Below are 23,819 nucleotides of genomic sequence, written 5' to 3'. Positions count from 1 at the left end.
TTATTCTGCGGACATTTGTTCGAGGGAAATGTGGGCTTTTCTACATTTTCCTCACCTTTAAAACCTTTAAAACTATATAGCGCATTATGAAGTCCAGTTTTGCAGGACTTTATTGGAAACAGGTCAAATTAATTTATAACCAACTATTCTGATGAATTTCGTAATCACTTAAAATAACGTACAAAATAAAAACGATAACGCTTTTATAGCTTTTCGTGAAATCGGTATATAAATGGGCTGCGCGTTGGTAAGACTAACACATGCTGTGGGGGCTTATGAAATGATTTCTCTTAAAATGACCCTTCTCTTTTTATAAAGCCATAAAGATTACAGTCAACATGACTAGCTATAGTTTCATTCCGTGCAGAGATATGATACCAGTTTCGTGTTAACAGTGAAAGATTACAGATGCCCTTTTTTTAAACTAACCACAAACGGCGTCCCATGATCTTCTCCTGAAATATCATCGCGGCACAGAGAGCTTTTGCTCTTGACAGAACGTCAGAGGCTTATTAGGGCTTAGGAGGAAAATACCACTGACATGTCTTTTTTTTTTTTGCTTTTCTTGAATCATTCATATAAGAACAAACATCTCCCGGTATCTTGATCCCTAATGAAAGCCAATACAAACAGAAGGCTGTCCCACCTTAATGCCTACCAAAGCCACCTTAAGCACAGTGGTAAGTCATATGTATAAATATTTGGCTGCTTAGTCGTATCGTATTTTGTCGCTCCTGGCGTCGAAAAAAAAACGACGACGACGGTAAAGGTACTTTCGATGGACATGTACTTATCCAAAGTGACTTGTGACAAATTTGTTCATTTTTTTTTTATAGTAAATGAAAATATCGCTCTCGGGTAACGTGCATGCTGATGGATGCCGTGCGTTGAAAGATTTGAAAATTCATCTTTTATTGAAACGATAAGATCAGTAAACGGAAGAAAATTTGTATCTTTACATCCCACGCACTGGTTTGTTCAAATAAGACAAGGCAGCACGAGACTGACTGAGTATAAATGCTAAATTTGGAAGTTGGGGGGTTCAATCATTATTTTAATATGGAAGAATGGTGATGTTATCTAAAGCTTGTTTTCAGCAGTATGTAAATGTTTCTGTGTTAAGTGTATACATTAAACATACTTGATTCCAAAATCGTACAAGATATATTTGACTTCATGGTGAAGGAACTGCATGAATATGTAATGGACATCTTTCTCAATCCTCACATACAATGACTCTAGTTTTCCATGCACTTCCATCATCCCACCATCTATAGTCCTGAAACACCCCACCACCACCTCCGAACTCATCCTTATAGGATGGGTGCATGCCCCCCCCCCCTCTCTATCTAAGTACTAATGACACCTTAAATGACAAATGTAACGGTTGCAGGGCAGTTTCCTTTTACCCTTTGTTTCATGTCAGCGATTGGAGAATAATGTGATTCTGTGATTCTAGAGTCTCTCACTTTCATCTTGTTTTGATAAACTAATTGCTTATTTTGCACTTTGAGATGCTTGTACTCTTCTCGGCGACACACCTCTCCGTTGGTAAGCCCGAGATCACGGGCAATCAGAATCCGAGAAGCTATGAAGCGAGTAAAGTACCCATTGGCTGTTGTAATATTTGTCCATTTGCGTCATCCTGGTAAACCTTGATATTTCTTTGATGCTTCTTCTACGTGCCACCTATCAATTCACGGTAAATATTATCTACTTTCTTCCTTCAGGGTACAAACAAAACTCATGCTCATTTGGCCGTGCGCGTTATCCGCTATCCATGTGTGACGTCAGAAGGACTGCTCAGGTCAACGGAACGACAGATGGGCCTGTGTTATTCGCTCTTGTGGTGAGGGAAATGGGTTTATCTTTTACATTGAGCTAGAAGGAATGTTAAGTCACTTCCCAATCATTCCGTCGGTGATTTCTTGGTGAGTATTACGACAGACTTTAAAGGCAATTACATCCCCATACAACTAATAATGCGAAAAGCACATGTTACTGTACACTAATTGAAACGTCATTATTATCACGAATAAAGTGTACGACATATTACATACAGAATCCAAACACACACAATATGGCAAGAAAGATATGCTACATAGAATTTACTTTAGAATCTGAGATTCAGACAGTCGAAATAAAGTTACTATGTAGTAAGGCATCATGTAATAAAACGGTGGCGCTATACACTTAGTACGTTACTTCCTTCTCTTTCAACCTATAATCTTCGCTGAAACGAGGCATAGAACTTTTTGGTAAAAGTGGATGTGCCATGCACCCAACCCGACTCACACACACACGCGCGCTCCCCTCTTCTGCTTCCGGCGACCCAGGATAACCTTTCGTTATAGACTGTTTACTTTTTTAAGTTGGGAACAAACGTTTTTGAAATAACGTTCATATGTCAAAGCCATTTTTTTACTAAAGATACGATTTAAATCTGCAGATCTGTTCTGATTTTATATAACCCAACCTAAATACACTTCGGTGAATTTGAGACTTATGTAAACTTCAAGATATTCCTGTGGTCATTTTTTCGGATGTTGTGGTAACTTAGGTGTGTTATGATACGCATGATGGCTTTCGCTATGGTGACAACCTCTTATAGAAGACCAGTAACTGTGACCAAAGCAAACAACTAGAGCATCTCTTGACCCAATTAATAAGGCGCGTGCGTGACCAAATGGGACAACTCTTTGCTAAATGAATGACTCTTGCTATCGAATATTTATCTTTTATTAATTTTCCCAGGGACGTATAAATTCAGGTCTAGCAACGGGCAGTTGAACTGTTCCGGGCGATCAGAACCTCTGGACTTACCGGTATACAACCTCCAATCCAACCGCAAATTTCTGACTATAACCTTCCGTACGACAGCCTCGCGTTTATTGTTTATTATAAACATGAAGATCATCAATTGTGGGATAGCCTTAGTTGATAAAGGCCTATACTTCACTACTTCGTGGTGAATCGAGGCTACACCACTATAGCTATTCTGCTGGTTATACGTCTTGGCAATTTGATGGGCAAGAAATAAAATCAAAAAAAATGTCAATTCACACCAAAAAAATGATATTGAACTTCCAATTCTCCAAAATACTTTACTTCTTGCACATGTGACAATGACAAATGCAATTTGCAGATGGCAAAGTATGAAAATGTGTTTGTTGCTTACTATGGGCAGGAAGTCCTGTCCTTCACAGTGAGCCAGGTATGACGAGTACAATGGTGAGAAAAATACTTGAATTTTGCACCAATTTAAGAATATTTCATCACGTGACCTCTTTTCGATACTGAACAAAACACAGGAAGAGGTCAGTCTGGTGTTGCCCATTGTACATTGTTGAAATTTCAAGTTCACCTTACACATACTTTCTATTTATCCGTACTAATAGGTCATAATAAATATGCCATAGATCAGCTTTTACTCCTACGCGCACAATAATTCACTGATGGCCTATACTATGTCTCATCAGTGAGTAAGTTCCGTGGCTTCCCTCTTCATTACCATATGACACTAAAAATGATACTAATAATAGCACAACTATATAGGACAACCTTTAGACAGCTATATCCTAACGTTCAAAACGTATCGGCCAATATAGAAGAAGTACTAGTGTATAGGCTAGAGTCAATGGAAGCTTGTCGTCGCTACAAGAGAAACATGGTATAAGCAATGTTCGTTTAAAGTTCGTTGACGAACATATTTAAGGAAGCCTAGAGAGACTACCGACGGATATAGGCTCATGGGTGCTTTGGCATATTTGATGACTTTGTTATTTCTTGAAGGGCGTATCCATCGATTGAATAATTTCTTACATTGCGCCAGTATCGCCAATGTGCGCCGAAATGCCACAAGTTATGACATGTGCTCGAGACACGTTTTACCCCGATGCTTTAACAATACTAATATTAGTTTGTAAGTTCCTTTAGAACGATGAACTTGATATTTCAAGTGAAGTGTTACGTGACAGAGGTAAGGTGACCGCAACTTCCCAGATGATATTAAAACCACAAAACAGTAGTACAAAGTTTCAAAGTATATAGGCCTACTGCCGAAGTACAATTTAACATTTTTCTTTATGTGCGGTGCTGTGACGTTCTCCCTACCCCCCCCACCGCAGCCCCACCCCCCCCCCCCACCAACGCCCCACCATCAGCCAAGTATGGCAACAATGGTTGTGATGTTGGACTCCATGCCTCTATTGTGGTTCCCAATGTACATTCCAGAGACATTGACATATACAAAGTAAATTATCACAAAACAGGGGGATCATCAGACTTTCCAAAAAGCTCGAGACAAAAAAAATATTGACAGAAATGCCTTAGAGCAGAAATGTGCCTTTCGCCTACGCCAGAATTGTTCTTTCATTAAGAATATATGACTTATTCTAATTTAGTCCGTTACCATCGTTACAATCCCAGCAAGGCTAACACTACCCAGCAGGCTATTGCTTTAATAGGCCATCCAGTGAACATCATGTGTACTTTTACGATGCACATTCATACCGGCTTAACATCATATGAAGACCCGGCGAATTAACGGCATGGAAACCTCAATTATCATTTAATTCATATTTGGTAATATTAAAGGAAGTGTGAATCAAAGCTCTATCAGACACTGCACCATCATTATTTACAAGGGAAATAAATTGTTTACTCTGCAGGTCTGTATACGGCCAAAATACCACGGTTAATCTGACCGTCATAAACTCATTATGTATGCTCATATGCACCAGCGCAATGCTAACTACTCAGAGTGTGGATGGTTACAGTCAGGTATCAAAAATGTCGACTATCACAGACCTGATCTTGGAGCCTGTATCAAGTTAAGAAGCAGTCAGTTAGTGTTCAATTTGTCTCGGCGACCCAGGTAGATGGCGCAGATGTTTAAACTGACTGCTAGTTAAATCTATATTGTTCATACAGTCTGTGTTGTGTTCTGACCAAGACAAGTATTGTTCACACTTATACGTGTATACCTCTAAGAGATATATGTGTGTATGCGGTAATCATTAAGCAAAATTCTAATTAGCGAGGTATTCAGTGGTTAAACGCACAAAATTTTGTGTCCCACAATTTTTTTGAAATGCGTATTGTTTCATAAAGGCACGGACAGGTGTATTAAATGCATATTTGTAATATTGCTGATGTGCATGGTTTCTGTAGTTTTAAGGTACATATTACAGTATATTATAGGGCTACTCTGTAACAATAAAGTACCACGCACGGTACTCCACCAGATGTTGGTATGCATATTCAATGCTATCTGCAGATTTAACTACATAAGTTGAACTATATACGAGGTCTATAGGAATACAGTAGCGTCTAAACATCAATTAATGCTTATTCTTCCGTATTTACTCTCAAAGTTACAAACATTCCACATTATTATGTCAACATGCTCGTCTCCTGGAATTTTAAATAAAACAACCAAACTGAAACATCGAATCTTTGTGTAACCGAATGTGATGGCAACTTAATTCTTCTTTCGGCTGAATTCTTTTTAGTGTCACCGAGTCGATCATTTCGAGAAGATGGATCATTAAGTAACCCAGCAATTGAATGACCTTTAAGGGGGTAAGGGTGAACCCTTACACTCCCCTTCACATCCTCCCCAAACCCCACCCCACCCCCACCCCATTCCCGTCCATTCCGTCCGCCACCCTTCAAATAAAATTGCTTGTAGATTCACATTCCAAAAGGACGTTAACATCATATCACACGTTAATTTCATCACTATGACCTCCGGACCTTTTAATAATCCATATTGAACACAAATACGAAATTCAAACAGAAAACGGGAAATACTTTAACAGTTTAGGAAGTTTTCAACCTTTGAATTTGTTCATGAACCAGGACTGTGATCTTTACATATATTATACAGTTGTACAACCGCGTGATTCCCGAAGTCTCTGCTGTTCTTGAACCATCTGCTCAACGCAATGTATGCCTGTATAATAATCAAAAACTCTCTCTGCATTGTATAGTTTGTATGTCTGACTATCTGTTCGTCTGTCTGGCTGTCTGTAAGATCAAACTGTATATTACTAAACCGAACGCACCGGGAACGGTATTATATACCGACCGTGGATCAAAAAGACCGTGATTTTGAATTAGACAAATCACACGTATTCGTGATTTCTTTCGGTTTAATGTTAAAAAGTGTGACATTTTTGAAAGAAGAAATAACGGTATGTTTCATTGGATACTAAAATTGACATTAAATATTTCTTTTCAATCTGGAGTAGACTTGGTATGCCCATTGACAACAAGGCTTATACCTGTAACATATTTCAACACATGTGAGCAAATCATAATACAGCCTAGTTGAAGTAAGATGCATGCTTTCAAACCCACACAATATCTTCCACACCAGATGGCATGCAGATGCGAGAGTTCTAACTGGAATGTCACGTGACTATGTTTAAAAAAAATCTGACCCGTGTTAATCATCTATGGTCTTTCTTTCCCACGAACCATTACGTACAAGACGGACGATAACTTAACTTCAACATAAGCACAAAGCACAAGACTGTTTCTCCATATATGAACAACTGTATATGCAGAATAAGGCCTTTTCCATCCCTTCATATTAGCCGACACCTATCCGTCACTGAAGTGTATCTTCTTGATTTCTTTAGGTTTTCATTCAACTATAAATACAGACAATGTCAAGTACGCGTTCGACTTTCCCCCAATCACCCAACCTCTTCCTCCTATCTACCAACTTTTTATATGCCATATATATGTATGTATATGTATACGTATGTACATGTACATATACATACACACATATTTATGCATACACATATAAATATACACACACACACATATACATACATATAGGCCTTAATATATATGTATATATATAAATATATATATGTATATATATATAAATATATGTATATATATATATATATATATATATATATATATATACCAACTTTATATATGCATTTCGAACAATTCTTGTCAATTAGTTGCCAAACCGCGTATATATTGAGCAGTTTTAAGTTACCCACAACCCACACATTTTGACGGTTCATATAATTAAACCATGACTCCACGATGAAAAGTTCCGGTGTAGAGTAATTTCAGACAGGATTCTTAATGATATGATCTAACACACGACCTCAGCAGTCGAGACAGTATATAGGAATAAAGACACACAAAACAGACACATTGTGCTTATTGTAGGAAAAACGTTTTAAGTTAAAGAACCATTCTTATCATGTAATAAGTTCATTCGGATTGAAAGTCTGTTATAAAGACTGTTATAACTGGTGGCTAACTGTCAGTACGGTAAAGCATATTTAATCGAATCGCAAAAAAGTAAGTACGCCCTCATCTTGCTTACACCGGATTCTAAATACGATTTATCCCCGCAAAAACAAGGTTTGCTCCCCGGTACTTCCCAACCGCAAGTGTGAAGACAAGGTGGCATATCCTTGAGAAAGGGAGACCTAAGCCTTCCTTACCCCAACCTACCGGATTTTTTAAAAATAATGCAAAATCATCGGCTCATGATGTGTACTTTATATTACTGGCCAATTGCACCATTCCTGGTAAATTTGGTATCTCCATCCCACCGATCAAGATTTAAAAACTTCCCAAATCGTAAGATATAGTGTATATGTTAAGCTGGCTAAAATATCTGTATAGACTTCTACGCGTGCAGAATGACTTCTTTTTCTTCATCTAGAGAAAAATGATGTTTTTTTTAAACCTTAAGGAACTTAAATCTTATTTACCCCGTATAACATAACGGACATAGCGTGACTGATATAATGTGTTTACAAGTATTCGCTCTCGTTTGCTTTGCTTGTTTATTCGTCGCAATAAGCTCATATATAGTATCAGTATGCATGGCTAGGCACCCGGGTATACCATTGATATAAAGCGATCGATTATTCGGATATCCGGCTATTTTGGTTGTGGGTTGTTGGTGTACCAGTAACTCCACTTTTAGGGATATATCATGGGTTCATAACCTTTAAGAAATACTATATGGCTTTAGCACCTATACATATACAATCCTACGCAAAAAATGTGCATTATTGATCGTTTCATATAACGTGTTGAAAGTTCTCCTTGAAAAATGGAAATAAATAGTAAGTCTATCATTTTCCTTGACAGAATGTGTGTGTTTATTCTACAGCAGAGTAAACAGCAGTATAGCGTATATATCTTAATTAATGCATCATATGCGAAAGGCAAATAAACAGTTAAAGGAAATGTCAAAGTACGCGCAATAGTTTAACTGTTTTACCGGACAGGTTCGGTATGTTCAGTTCTTCAAACATGTTCAATATAAACCAGCGATATGGCATTATAGAAGAAAGTGCTAGCATCGTAAAGATATAAACCCTAATTCCCCAGAGATGAGGAATGAGCACATGAGTGAACCTATCTAGCGACCACTCCCCGCCCCCTACTCCACCACCACCACTCCCGGATTACCGCTACCTTCCAGTAATCAGTTGTGGTGTGGAAAACGCGTGTATAATCGTAAAAAGCCAAATTATAGACCTTCGCGTTCGCAACACTCCGGTGAATACCAGAGTGGTCCCCGGGGAGAATTATATCACCGTACCCCTCTTTGCACTCTTCATTCTTCCCCACGTATTATGAAAATGGAATACTCTGTTCTTTGTCCCAGATTTTAACCCCCCCTCCCCCAACCCTCGATATTTTCCCGGGCCCTTAATGTAACTCAAGTCTGGGGATGTAGCCCCTTGACGCCCTCTCGTCGGGCCTGGTGATGACAGACTTTTGGTTCGTTCGTCTAAGGATCATGGGTAGTATATAAGTCTCCATTTAACCATGGAGGTAAAACAGATCCATGATTTAACAGAGTTGGTACCGTACTATTACAAGGTGTTACTGTCAACCCATGTTCATGATCGTACTTATTACTGAACTAATAAGCTGTCGAGAACAAGTTAAAGCAGCGACAGATGATTGTTGGCGAAGAGTTAGTAAAGAGTTGGTGAAGGGCTGGAGAAGGGTTGGCGAAGGGCCGGAGAGGGGATTGTAATGACTGTTGGGGGGGGGGGGGGGTTGGTGTTAAAAAGAGGGTTTGGTTAAGCCTTAGTGCGTCAAGGGACGGTGGCTAAAATTCTAACTTCTGAAAAATCTAGGCAAGAGTTTTGTAATAGTAAAGACAATAGTTTGAGATGTTAACTCCCTCAGTTTTCGGCTTTGATAAAATCTTGTCCTTTCATATTTTTCTATTTTTATAAAAATGTGATCATGATAGAGGCGTGGTTTTATACAGACATGAGGTGATCGAATGTCAGGATGGAGTCATTGTTTATTCCTCCATATATGCTTCCATTGGGGAAATCCAGTAAACTGCAGTTTTCTGCGGACTATAAATATAGTCTAAATGAAATATTGAAAGATATTAAGATGTAATTTGGGGGTTCCTAGCTATGACTCATTTTCCTTTACTCTGCACATCACCTGAAAATATCTACGGTAAAGCACCAAAGTAAATAAACCAGTTTGGTGTAACGGAAGGGCTTGGTCTTAAACTATTTAGTGAGTAAGCTCTTGTAGTAAAAACAGTTTATTCTTAATAGTAATTAAGATCAAAGGCAGGAAAGTGATTAGCAGAAAGATCAATCATTTCTTGGTAAAAAAAAAGTGTGAGTAATAATGGCTCGAGTCACAAGACTTTTACCGTAAAGGTCAAACCTTTCAACCTGATTTATGATTTAACGATATTATGTAATGGAGAGCAACATGACGAGACAACAGGGCGAGACAACATGACGAGACAACATGACGAGACAACAGGGCGAGGCTACATGGCAGAACAACATAGCCGGATGACAGGAGGGGTAACCAAGCGGGCCGAGGGGACGGAGTATATAGGACCGGACGACGGGCGGTCAGATATGGCGGGATAAAGGCGGGTCTGAAATCTGTATCAGATATAACCCTCTGAAGAATATCTAGTTGTAAGGCAGCAGGGAACGATCAGTCTTTTTGTGTAAGTCTGGCTCGATTACTGTAACTTATTAGCCTTAATTCTTTGCAGTATTCATCGCAAATCAAACTGAATGTCCATAGCTGATGGAATCATTCAAAGACATGCTACATGGCCAGGCTTTTGACTGTGGAAGGGCACAATACTTCCATGCACGCTGTGACCGACAGCACTTTTAACTATAGGATTTATGGACCATAACGTGGAAAACGGTCTACGTAGATCCTCGAGTACCCGGCAAAATATATATTTAATGATGTCGATTGAAATTGTATTGTAATTTTAACTAAGTTACATTTTTTTATCATTGAGATGAATCGATTAATGTTTAACAGTTTACAGGTGAAACTTAAACAGCCTTGTTCGATATGTTAAAATCTAAACCAATCGCTTCTAATTATTTCAAGGACACAAGGAATGCTAGCGTGGTCAAAATATACCACTCTATTTTGAAGGATGCTTTTGTTTCTGCTTAATTATTTATATAACTATAAGTTGTTAGGTACATATACGATAATTCATTGTGACTATTGACAATTGCTTACAATATGATTACAGTAATGAATAGATATATTCTATGAAGAGATAAACATATCCATAGACCATGCATTATATTAGTCATTGTCTAAACATACAAATCAAGTACTTACCAACCAACCGACCACATGAATAAACATTTATTGTAAAAAGATTTCATAGACTTACCTGCAGAATCTGTTATTATATCCCATTTTGTTAAATGTGTGTTATATCCGTACTTATAATCCACAGTAAAAATAAAACGAGAGAAACATGAACTTTCGTCCAAGGTCAAACGTTACACCTAAGAGTTGGAAGAAACACGTTGCAGGTGACGATGGCTCCTATTAAACTGTTATATAATCAATAACTTCATTACTGATAAGATCATCAATTCCCTAATGTTAGAACAATAAGAAACAATAATCAGTTCGAATAATTCTCGGAAGACAACACAAAATATCTTCAGAACACACTCATCAACTGGATGACTTTCAAACTGTTTCTCACCGCTGCTCTGCCTCTAAATATGCGTCTACAACCTTTTATCGGTCGTTCACAATCAGTTTCTAGAACTGGAAAACAGGAAAATTATAGGCAATCCTTCAGACGGTTTTAATCACTTTTAAAATCAAGATCACGACCTGTCAATTATATCGAAAAAAATGCCAATTTCGCCTCCTTTCCAAAGCCGGGGGTAATTCCTCCTCTGAATCCGAGAAATTATAGGCATCTGCGAAGTTTACAGAGACATCACTCCGAATGCAAATTTAAAATAAAATATGCAAAATGGGAAAAGGCCAAGCGAAACTAAAGACTTCACATAGATTAGACAACAAGAGAGACAGCGAGAGAATGTGAGAGAGCTGCTTATCAAGATTGTCAGAGAAAGAAGTCCTGCGATAAACTGATCAGATCGCTTCGTTTCTTCTTATATATCCCAGAGTTAATCAAGGCAAGCAACTGAGACATCCGTATATACGTGTTACGTGAGTGAAACCTTCCGCGGTACTGAATATCCAACTGTGAGAGGCTTAAAAAAAACTTACTAGACTTGCACACGTGTGGGACTGAATTGGTGATCAGCTGAGCTGCGCTGCGCTCTACTGAACTACTACTGTACAGGACATAATGAACTTGGCTTCTGCGACAGCCTACTTAACTCAAGCTGCTTCAAACCGAAATCTCTCAGCTAATGTCAGTTTTTATTCTGTTCTTTTACAGAACGTTGCTTAACTTTTCCTTTTGACTTTTTTCTTGGGGTTAGGGGGGGCGCGTAAAAGCAGACTTCGCCGTAAGTCTTCTGTTTTATTCAGATATAGCTCTACACTTCTATGGATCCCATCAAAACAGACAATTTTACACTCTTAATTCCTAACAGGGATATGCTTTACTCTTTGAGAGTGTCCAGGTTGATCACTCACTATATAGACGAGTGACAACTATATTGATATTAAAATTATTATTATTTTTATTATTATTATTTTTGATTAATATCATAATCATTATGTAGATTATATTCCAAAAATATTCAATTAAACTATACCGACTATATATGTAACAATATAAGTTATATTCCTTTCTCGTAATTGATGGTAGGGGTTTCCAACAGCTCTGCCCCTTTCCCGTACTAATTATTCAGTCTTGCATCAGTACCCTGTACCTTACAAGTTGTACTCCACTAGCACTCCTATAGTACCCTATACGCTACAAGCTGTACTCCACTAGCACTCCTATAGTACCCTGGCTCATTACACTCATATTGTCTTTGTTTACTGACATACCCCGCACCATATCGGTACATTGGCTTCCGAGATAAGCTGAGTTAGAGCGATATATAGGCCTATGTGAAGTCACAAGTGTGAGACAATGAGTGTGCAGACAGTTTATCTTCCTACGAGTGACAAAGTCACAGTTATTTACGTGTCCGCCCAAAACCGTGCCGTTCCCTCTTCCTGTCGAGGAAATACAACTTGATCCTAAGACGGATGTCTTGAACAATAGAAGTGTCGATAATAGATAATTGTATAAAGGAGATTGCATTGATGTTTTGGTCTAGGCAAATAATAACAGATAATAGTTGTCCGGTAACGTTCTGAGCATAAACAGTCCGGCTTCGAGCCCCTGGATCGACAAGGCGGACCTATAAGGTTGTTTGGGAGTAAGTAGGGTGTGACCTTTCTCAGATCTCCATATCTGCAAAACTGCTCATGAAGTGAATGAACATGAACTGTTGTTTATTGATGGCGTCATTTGACAAAGTTGTCAGAATCAAGAGGTTGATATTAACATGTATCACTGTATCGAGGAGTGACGTCATCAAAGGAAGATTCCACGAGTCCTTGCCTCATTTAAAACAGTTTTTATATCAACAACTAACCATCCTCTGGATGCGTTTGGTTGTCAATTTCTAGCAATTTTATTGTAATCGAGCAGCAGCATGCAAGTCTACTCAAGAATAATTGATTAAACTGATATATCCACACATATATTTAACTCCATTCATACTTCATCCCAGTAATATGTATTCAATACTGCATCCATTCTAAATTTTCGTTGTACAGAAATCTTTGCATCATGTATTTAGTACCAATCAGAATTGTCCAAAATTTTCGACATTTCATTAGTTTGCTTATAACAAAACTAGCCCAGTCATGCCAATCACCTGCAGTATGGAATAGTATACATGCGGTATGGAATAGTATACCTTCAGTATGGAATAGTATACCTGCAGTATGAAATCGTATACCTGCAGTATGGAATCGTATACCTGCAGTATGGAATCATATACATGTAGTATGAAATAGTAAACCTGCATTATGGAATAGTATACCTGCAGTATGAAATAGGCCTACAACAATTTCATTTCAGAATCACAGTTCTAATTTGCTTATACTAATCGCGCAGAAATAATTATTGTAATTAAACGTGTTATAAGTTACTTACAGCTAATCGCACCATTTTCTTTGGATAGATCATCGTTTCCAGCGTTTGCATATAGAACAGTACACAATATAGCTACCCGAACCAGCAAATGCAAGCGCACATCTTATATAAAATTAGCACAAATTAGTGCAAACCAACTGTTTTTCAAAAAATATGGTTGTTTGCTGCCCACAAAATATTTTTTTATTAGTGTCATTAACAACAGATAAGTGAATGCTCGAAGCCTCAGTCGAGGATAAACAAGCAAAAACATGCGCATGGTCCAGGCCAAGTACAACACGGTCCCTGTATATGACTGTAATGTACCGTGGGTTTCATGTCTATGTGACTATAGTAGTAAAGTAACACAAACAAAATCACATTTTGTTTTCCTTTTGTTTTCCTTTTAATTATCTAATGCTTACACAACTATCATTCTTAAGATAACGATATGCACTCTTATACAACCTAAACATTTCACAATCGATCTTCATCTTTCATCTGATATACTCAATAACAAATGATATTTCCAAAAGTAAGAACAAAGGACTTTTCTAATATTATTATTATTATTATAAAGATGAGAACTACAAGAACAAATAATATTGCGACTATGAACTTGAACTATTTTACGAATGACGTAGACAATTTAATATTGACCTAGCGATCGTTCGCGTTCCATGATATCATAATGTAAGAGGGGGGGGGGGGGAGAGTAAAGAAAGTAACAGAGATTCGAAATAGGGTTAGGGCTTAATAAGGTTATTTATCGTATGGTGATATTACTTCCCCGTCTATTACGATGCAAGTAATTTTCGTTATCCAGGTTGACAGGATGTGTTTTGGAATAATTGTGTGTCCCGTGGAGATGTCGGCATGGGTACTCTAAAAACCGGAGATGGGGGCGGTCAGAATTCGCAATCTGACCAAATCTGAACCAAGAACAAGACGCCTTCGCGACTCTTGAGCACATGTTGTGTTTAGAAAGACACGACGAAGTTTTGTAACTTTTAATAGAACAGTTCCTGGAGAAACTCGAGAGAGGTGGTTCAAGTTATCTCATTTTTTTTTCTGTGGTCCGTGAACAGTGGAACAATGGAGCCTAGCAAGAAATAGTTGTAGTTATATTTAGCGCTGGGTCGTACTTCGCAACTTAACAGTCATATAAAACTTACAAATCCTGGATTCGTAACCATTAAAATAACATGTTCCTCAGCGTGATCGCTGTTTTTTTTTTAAATCATTTCTAATGAATTTCCTCAAATTTGGTCGAAATAAAGTGTCAACACGCAGTGAGTTAGGTTGTTCTTTTAAAATGCATCCGCCAGAAGTTCAATGACGTCATAGATGAGATAAGCTGCTTGGTCGACTTTATTCTTCTCGGGTATACAGTAAAGTCTAAACTTTAATCAAACAAATAAACGTAACAAGTAAAATAGTCTATTGAGTGATGATATCCTTCTATTTGCATAACAATGTTGCAGGCACACTCTAATATGCCACTTAAAACGCCCATTCTCATTATTAAACAAATACAATGCGAACTATTAAATGTTATCCATCAACAATTAAATTTCGCGGACGGGCATTTTCGTTTATTAATGTTTACGTAAAAGTCATTGCCCTATACAAGCACATAAATAATGGTATTTCAAGTTACTCGATTCACGTTTAGTCCATCATGTCAGTAGTTCGAAACTCATTTTGTAAATGTTAGTTGGCGGTCGTCGAGTGATGGAAAGTATCGGTAAAAGTTTACCCTTTTACACAACAACAAAACATCAAATCTGAAATTGTCCAAAATTTTGCACATTTCATTACTATTACTATTACTATATCACTACCCAAATTCTGATTACAGGCCGCTGTCTCTGAGCTAAGAAATACTATAAATGGAATGGACACGAACTCAGATCGTTAAAACCGTTTGCAGATGGTCATATCGAAGCCAACTGTAGCCGTGTGTGTGTGTTTTCGTGCTTTCGTTTTTTCCATTAATTACTGCTATACGTCATCCGTGCGTCATTTAGAACTCTGTCCTATTCTTTTTCATCTTTCCTTCTACAACATCTCTGGCCAGCTCGGAAGTCAGATCAAGAGAACAGAAAGATTCGACTCTCTCCTCATCCAAACGGAAAAAGACAGGTGCTTACACTTGATGCTTACCGGAAGAAGCGATACGAAATTACCCCGACTGACTCCCCGCAAAAACCATACTATACGGCGACGGCGACGTAATCACTTCCGAAAGTGCAATTCACATGATTTTTGAGCACATTTTGCGTCAAGGTGCTGTTTTTGGTAAGAATAACCCCGCTCTGTCGGAAGTTTTCTGCGGTTAAGGAGGGGTTTGACCTAAATGTGCATTTAGACGAGATTTTTTTTTAAGTTCGTTTTCTTTTTATAGAAGTTTAGGGAAGTGACGTATATTCTTTTACGTGAATAACATTGGCCATAATCTCTTGTTGATATCTTAGAAATATTTTGATACGTCACAGAATAAGAGAAAAGATCACTTTATAGCCGTATACAACTTCAAAATTAAGAAAGCAACCGACAACATCAGTCAGTCATCACAAGTCTGGCATAAAGATGGCCGCATAACGTGACAGGCTGAAGTATATTGACCGAAGAAGCACTGTATGGACTAAGTGAGCCAACCAAGCATGAATCTTTATCAAGAAACATCGTATGTGAATATGTGAAGAATATAAGAACTCAAAACATTTAACAACAAAACAACAACCTATATATCTATATACTATTATATAACAGGACACAATCACCATCACCGTTGTGACTTCGGTACCAACGATTATAGGGAAACTTTCGTTAACAAGATTTCTAGTTTATTTTTATCGATCCGAATGTCAAGTTCTTTCCATCTCTCTTTAACATAATGAGACCATAAAAGAAGGAAGTCACGGCATGACAATTGTGGTCTAATTGGACGAGCTATACGTGCTGACATACGGATGGATCCCCTTGTCCATCAGTCGTAAAGACATGTATAATAACTTTCTTTTTCTATTCTATGGAAAGCCAATATGGACAGAACACCTGTCCAACGTTGACGGGCACAATGGCCTACATCTTTACATTGCTGTCCTCATTATTGTATAAGATCACGACCCTCTGATGTCCACACACACACGTGACCTTTGATGACATATACCGATTCTTCTTCTCCTCCCATGAGTACAGTTTTCGTCATGACTTGTATTGTGTACAAAGGGCGGATGAACTTCACTCAACAGAATGACATAAGTGATGTAACTTGTTATTCGTAATGGTCAGATGCTTCTATTATAGTTCGCAGGTCATATGGCTATAGATTTGTTAACTGCTTAAAAGCCAACAGTACACCACCACCCTTCCCCACCCACGCTCCCCTTCACCGAAAACATCTTGCTATGATTTCTAGCAGACTCCAAACATAATTTCCTTTATGTTGAAGCCAGTAACCATGCATGGAAATAATCCATATGGGGGGGGGGGGGGGGGTATACATACGGTAACTTCGCAATACCGAAGAGAAAACATGTTCTTCTAAACGGTCAAGAGTAATGGCGGTATATTTGATCTTGCTATGTGATTTAGTTTTATGATTCAACTGTATGTAATTTATCCTAACTTTGATCGAATTTATAGCCAGATTAAGGTAATAATATAAGGCAAGAATATTCCCTAACTTCGCGAATGCGTTAAATGTTACAGTACGCGGGCGATATATATAGACGAACCGTATGTGATGAGTGCGATGAAGTTGTGGGTGGCGTGATATATGTGAAAGACTATATTTCCACTGTATGACTTTTAGTCTAACTTCTCGTTGAGACTGTGTCGATTAAAAATTTGCGAGCGAAAAGTTGATTGCAATTTAAATTTCAACACAGCAGATATGGAGGACTATAAGACAGCAAAGGCTCGTATATATTGCCATCTTATTATCATAGCAAAGTGTGATGAAATTTAACGACAAGGCTTACTGTCTTATTATAACTTCATATAAACAATGCCTCCTTATATAGACCTATAGGCTCCTGGCGCGTGGCATCTTCTAAAATGGTAAACCTTAGAAATAGTTTGAATCGAATTGGCTCCTTCGATGACATTCACTTCTGTGTCTGGTCTTTTTCAGAAGCTGTGAATTGTTTAGAGTTTATTTGGTAACTCGATAATATGTCTTAGGTGTAACGGAAAAGGCCTATTTCTAATGATATTGATTGAGATCATCTGACAGATCATTATGATTTAAAAAAAATCATGATCGGGACTGAACATACCTTCCACAGAGTTGCAGGTTAATCGTGTATCCTTATTTTATTTTATTATTTTTATTTTAAAGTCCGAAATTCTCCGTAAACATCGGATCTAGGGCGATGGTCGATTCCTTACTCTTACTTTTTTGTTGTTGAATATTTAACAAAATGATTGGAACAACTCACCTGGTGCGGTGCGGAAGGATAGTATCCTATACTCGAATTCAAGAAATGGTGATCGGTCAATCTCTTCAACTGATTATGTATCTTAAAATAAAGATGCTTTTTTGTTCTCACGAATCGTGAACTAATCACCGAAATATTACAGGAGGATATTGCTTTCCAAACTTGGTAAGCTCTTCTCCTCATAAATCTATATCAATTTTTCGATTCGTTTTGGGGCAAAACCTCGGTACTGATCAGTCGTTAGCTGTGAACTTGCACGATCTGTGTACCGTAGTTTAAACTCCGGCTATTTACAAAAGCAGGTTCACACCGTAATGGAGTTATCAGATGTAATCCTATAAGTTAGCACACATGGGTTCTTATGAACCTGCTAACCCCGATGTACATAAGAAAACCGTAGACGTGGCCTGCAGTGTGAAGAATTATCAGTTGTTTTACAACCACCCAAGATGCCTTCTCCATCTATTTAAGCTCCGTTATTTTCCCTTTTTTTATTCTTTTAACTTGAAGAGTAACTTGCAAGGTCACTGTAGTCTTTTAATATGCTAGAGTAGACCGTTTGAACGAATTAGATCGGACAACATAATGAATCTGTCGCCTGAATCTCAAAAAACCCAGCGAGTGTAACTACCATCAGAACCAACTCACCAAGGTTCCATCTCCGCATCAATTACCGCACTGAACGTTTGTAAACGACCTACAAGAAAACTTAGGCTATGTTGCCTAACGCTGGGTTTACACCACCCGTGCACAGCGTGATGATGTGTCTGAACAATTCAAACGCTCAGCTTGACGTTCAATTCTCGTCGTTGACTTTTTTACACGTTCATTGACACTCGGTGCCAGAGGTAAGCCTTCTAATATTATGTAGGGCGAAACATGTGTTCTCATATTTCTATTTTCAAACTATCCTATACTTTGAATAATCGCTTTTTCAGAGGTGGTATATCTTCCTAATCTTTGTTAGACGGACCCCTCTTGTGAAAGTATTTAATAGATTAAATTACTTGGCATACGAACATGGTAAAAGGAACACACGACGTTTGATAATTTGATAGAATATTTACCACAGTTTTCACACTGTGACAACCCAATTAATATTCTTTTATCACTGGCACTTGGTCATATGTGACATATTCAGTTTGTCATAAACTGGCGTTGACGAAGGGAACAAACAGGACGAGATTAATACCAAGTTTCAAAATCATGTTTGGATAGAGAAAAGGAATCTTTGTCTAAAACGGAGTACGAGCCAAGGACAACCTACACGTAGGAGAGTGTCCGAAGGTTTACCAACTGGGTTACCCAACTCTCTCAAGCCCCTTCCTCGTCCCTCTGCCCGATAATCTTCTTTCTCGAGAAACTAATGAATAAGTTCATGTTTTATATAAATACTGGACAGACCAAAACAGCTAGCTACTACCTGAATGTCGAATTTGATACATGTTGTGATAAATTGTGTGCGTTTGTAACATTTTAACGATACATAATGTTTCTCAATGTTCCTCAACTGCACTCTATAGCGACTCTACCCAGGCTATACGGCCCGGAAGTATCTATATTTTATAGGGTTTAATGTTTCCGATAAAGTGAATGTTCCCAAATAATCAAATAGTGTTATTTAAGTGTACTTATGACACCATATGCAGGGTGCATGTTGTAGACATCTGTATAACAAGATAATTTAATTCTTGTGTGCAAAGTTTAAGAATGTTTCCCTTTCTTGGTTAATTATGACAATTTCATTAATCATGATAAAGGCCCCCTCCCCGGTACTTTAAATTGTGATTGACACCCCTGAGAGGAAACACTTACTAAACATGAAAGTCCCTACGGTGATTCACAGAACATACTTTTCGAGGAATTTCTAACTTGTGACATAGCTTAATTTCATTGGTTTTAATTTCACTTGGCGATGTTTCACTTCAATGTGTTAAGGATACATAACTTACCAAAGATACCCGGATGTCCTTTACTGATGACTTGCACTTTGTTTTTTTTCCCTTTCGCGTTTCTCCTTCCTCCTTTTCTTAATCAATTATTTCCTCTCAGAATGAACTTCTCGAGTTTTATCTTTTTTCTTTTGTGGTTATAAAGTTAAAGCTACACTGTTCGATGAATATTCATATCGTCCTGGCTCCTGAATAAAGATTTTAACACTCCTGCATGCATGAAGACGACACAATTTCCTTCAACGCAATCTGAAAAATATAAACCAATCAAATAATTAATATCATGATAAAAAGAAAGAAAATCAATAAGTACATCGAATGAGACGAGATATATAAAATCAAAATTTATCTTTGAAACTTTATCCAAGGGTTTTAAATTCTATATTAACAGGGACTAAGTGGGACAGGGTTACTTCACAAGGGAGCGATTCGTGGCAAATGCAAATCCCAAAGCCATTTCGGATACATTATGTTTTCGGCGTTCGATTTATGTTAGGCCGGATACATTCTTTTATTCTGTTTCATTCAATTTGCTAAGTCAATTAGTCAATTAGTCTATCGTTTCATACTCTTGTCTATCCAATGAGATTCCATGTCAAATGTCTCTGTACATGTATATGTGTATATTACACATATGAGCATATAATATTATATTCTCGATATAAACACTAATATATGACTACTGTACGACTACTGTATGACTACTTTTCTACTATTTCAAGCCATTTAAACCTTCATGTATGAGTCAGGTCAGTAGAGTTGTAACAGCCGTCTCGCGGAGAGAGTTGGTGAGTGCTCATTTCAACGAAATTAGTGTTCGAGAAATGAGTTTGCCACTCGACAAATCTAATGACCGCTCGCTTTGAGGGGCCTGTTTCATAGAGTTTAAGCCTGTATCGGCCCAAGCTGCACCTGTCATGTCCCATAAATCAGAAGCCCCGTAAACCTCATCATCATCATCAACACACTATGAACTTCAGCCGCAATCATCGGAGTCCAGGGTCGTCGTATATTTCACTAAGAGAACGACGTCATGGAGTATACCATTCATACTGCATATACTCTCAGTTTGGTGAATATACGTCATAATTGCATTTCTCAGCAATTGACTGTATATGTTTGTATGTATATATATATATATATATATATATATATATATATATATATATATATATATTTATATATATATATATATATCACAGAAAAGTAACTCCGTACTATGAACAGGTCTGCTTGCAATTGTACAGTAACTTCATCTGGAATTTGTATCGTAATATAGCAATTGCTCACAATTTAAACAAGTGACCATTCATACGGTTATGATGCAATGCTCCCGCAATCCCTCATCTTCAATTAAAACCAAACATGTCCTCGATATACCCTATCCATACAGAGGTTTACACTGTGGATCTCCATTTGCCCACACTTAGTTTTATATTTCCCGGCTTAAATCATTTCCACGTGTACCACACCTATTGCATCGCCACTGACTGCTCCTAGAAACTGTAGCAAATTCTCCTGCCAAGATAATGTTCTTGCCAATAAACTTTTCAAAGATATTTAAACAATTCATTGTAGAGAGAGATACCAAGAAGTGTATTCGATTTTGTTCGGATGAAGATGGTTAATGTTCGATCCATTTGAAATCTCACGCTGAGGCAGGAAAATAGTTCCACCTATAATCGATGTTAAAGACTCTTTCTTTAAAGGGAAAGACAATTACTCGGTCATTGATACCCAACGGCTAAAAGTCTGACTTATAAACGAGATTGTACCAAATGAAAGATAACTCTTAGCAAGAAAGTAATTATCACTACGGATTAAAATTCCGTATTTAAATGACGTACGTCATTTGCCTGTTTTATCTGAGACATACCATTTTAAGAAGCTATCACGCTTTGATTCAACATATAGTTCCACATGACGTGCACCTCTCTGATTTTGATGATAAGATCACAATATGATCTTTTTATCTCAAAATGCCTCGAACTATTAAGTAACATGAAGAAGTCAACCCACCCCCCTGCCCCCACCCCTTACAGACCCTTCTGAAGTGTTACTACAACATATTGAAGTCTCACGTGGGTTTGGCTTCATTTTCACTGTTTTTTCAGACACTCTGAATATGTGTGTTGCTGATTGATATGACCAATCTTGTGTGTGACACTTGGCCTGGTTCTTAAAGCTAAGTAATACCTTGCATTTTCCACTTGTAAATAGAACCTTGCTCTTGTAATTGTCAAAATCAGAATGATGAAATAATAAACTGAGCTAACTATCAGTATATATATAGTACAGTATTTGTTCTTGGGTATTTAGAAGCATATTTCCCTGTCTTTTCCGTTTATGTATGCCCTATACGTTCGGTTTTTGTCTGGTCGTAAGATCTGTTACTCGAAGGGATTCAGTCTCCAATATTGCTTAGAAACCATGGCATTATACCGTTATAATATGCATAGGAATACCGTAATCTTTAATTGTTAGGCATTGTATAAGTTCAAAGAACTCGTAACCACACCAATGTTTATGAATCAAGCGAGTAAGGTGACTGAAATTCCCAAAGCCCTCGTTGGGTCTATTTGACTCCTCTCAGGGAATTTAAAATTGGTATACACACTTGGAATAAGGTCGCCATGTAAAAATGCCAAGCTGGGGGTTTTGTTGAGAACAGTTTATGAGCGATGACACTCGAGAAAGAAGAAGCTAAAATGGGTCGTTTCGAAGACGCCGGGGGATATGTGTAAATCATTGGTACAATGCACTGTTTCTAGTGTTTAAGTGGCCATTGGGACAACTCAGATTTTAGCTAAATAAAGAATATATAGAATATGCCAAAGGATTTCGTATATGGACAAACTGATCGTTTTCTATATACATATTTGCAGCTAAACGTTTTTGCTCAGACTGATGAGGATATTAACAGACTGATCACCCCGGGTGTATAAACAGACTGATCAGGACATTAACAGACTGATCACCCTGGGTGTATGAACAGACTGATCAGGATATTAACAGACTGATCACCTCGGGTGTATGAACAGACTGATCAGGATATTAACAGACTGATCACCCCGGGTGTATGAACAGACTGATCAAGATATTAACAGACTGATCACCCCGGGTGTATGAACAGACTGATCAGGATTTTAACAGACTGATCACCCCGGGTGTATGAACAGACTGATCAGGATATTAACAGACTGATCACCCCGGGTGTATGAACAGACTGATCAGGATATTAATAGACTGATCACCCCGGGTGTATGAACAGACTGATCAGGATAATAACAGACTGATCACCCCGGGTGTATGAACAGACTGATCAGGACATTAATAGACTGATCACCCCGGGTGTATGAACAGACTGATCAGGATAATAACAGACTGATCACCCCGGGTGTATAAACAGATTAGGGTGTATGATTGAACTGCACCAAATGTCAGGATGATTAATCGGGGAATATTAACAGACTGATCAGGGTAAATGAACAGATTAATCAAGATATCAACTAATTTAAGTATACGTAGATTGATCAGGACTGCATAATAGTGTACGGGGAGAATAACTTGGACCCGGGTCAAAATACAATAACAGAACCCCGAATGCGACTCAAACCAATGAAAATAATGATAACCAATGAAAATAGTGATAACCTATCGTTATTTATTCTAGTGATATTGAGCCTATTTGACTTGGTCACGGCATCCCAGCAGACAAGAGGTAACCCTGCCGCTTACCCTCCACTCCCGTACATCTTCACCTTATGTGTTAACCTACCCAAAGTGTAATGTACAAGTTGGCTAAAGACTTTTCCCTTAAAGCTACATTGAAAAGTCATAGAAAATATATTCCGGCTTCTGGCTTCAGTTTTAAAAACCATGTTATGTTGTTGTTGTTGGTATTGGTGGTGCATATAGCCTAATTGAAAAAGATTCCTAACGCTCGTGAAACAACATCGTTATTTCCATATATCA

At 37.9% G+C, this 23,819-nt stretch overlaps 1 protein-coding gene across 7 annotated transcripts in view; it reads right to left on the bottom strand.

Moving 5' to 3' along the window:
* LOC139968800 (protein NDNF-like) overlaps positions 1 to 23,819 on the bottom strand; it is an 88,437-nt gene that overhangs the window by 12,858 nt on the left and 51,760 nt on the right. For 6 of the 7 annotated variants that reach the window (XM_071973209.1, XM_071973210.1, XM_071973213.1 and 3 more), the window contains one exon: positions 19,845 to 20,093. Coding sequence is in view for 1 of the 7 variants with exons in the window: in XM_071973208.1 (XP_071829309.1) it covers positions 10,706 to 10,731 (26 nt within the window). In the remaining 6 variants the exon portion in view is untranslated. Of the gene's footprint in view, positions 1 to 10,705; positions 11,579 to 19,844; positions 20,094 to 23,819 lie in introns of those variants that run through there. The other variant, XM_071973208.1, reaches the window with a different exon arrangement.

Source organism: Apostichopus japonicus, chromosome 6 (genome assembly GCF_037975245.1).
Source record: "Apostichopus japonicus isolate 1M-3 chromosome 6, ASM3797524v1, whole genome shotgun sequence".
NCBI lineage: Eukaryota > Metazoa > Echinodermata > Holothuroidea > Aspidochirotida > Stichopodidae > Apostichopus > Apostichopus japonicus.
The sequence above is the reverse complement of the archived record's forward strand: the minus strand, read 5'-3'. Positions and strand labels throughout refer to the sequence as shown.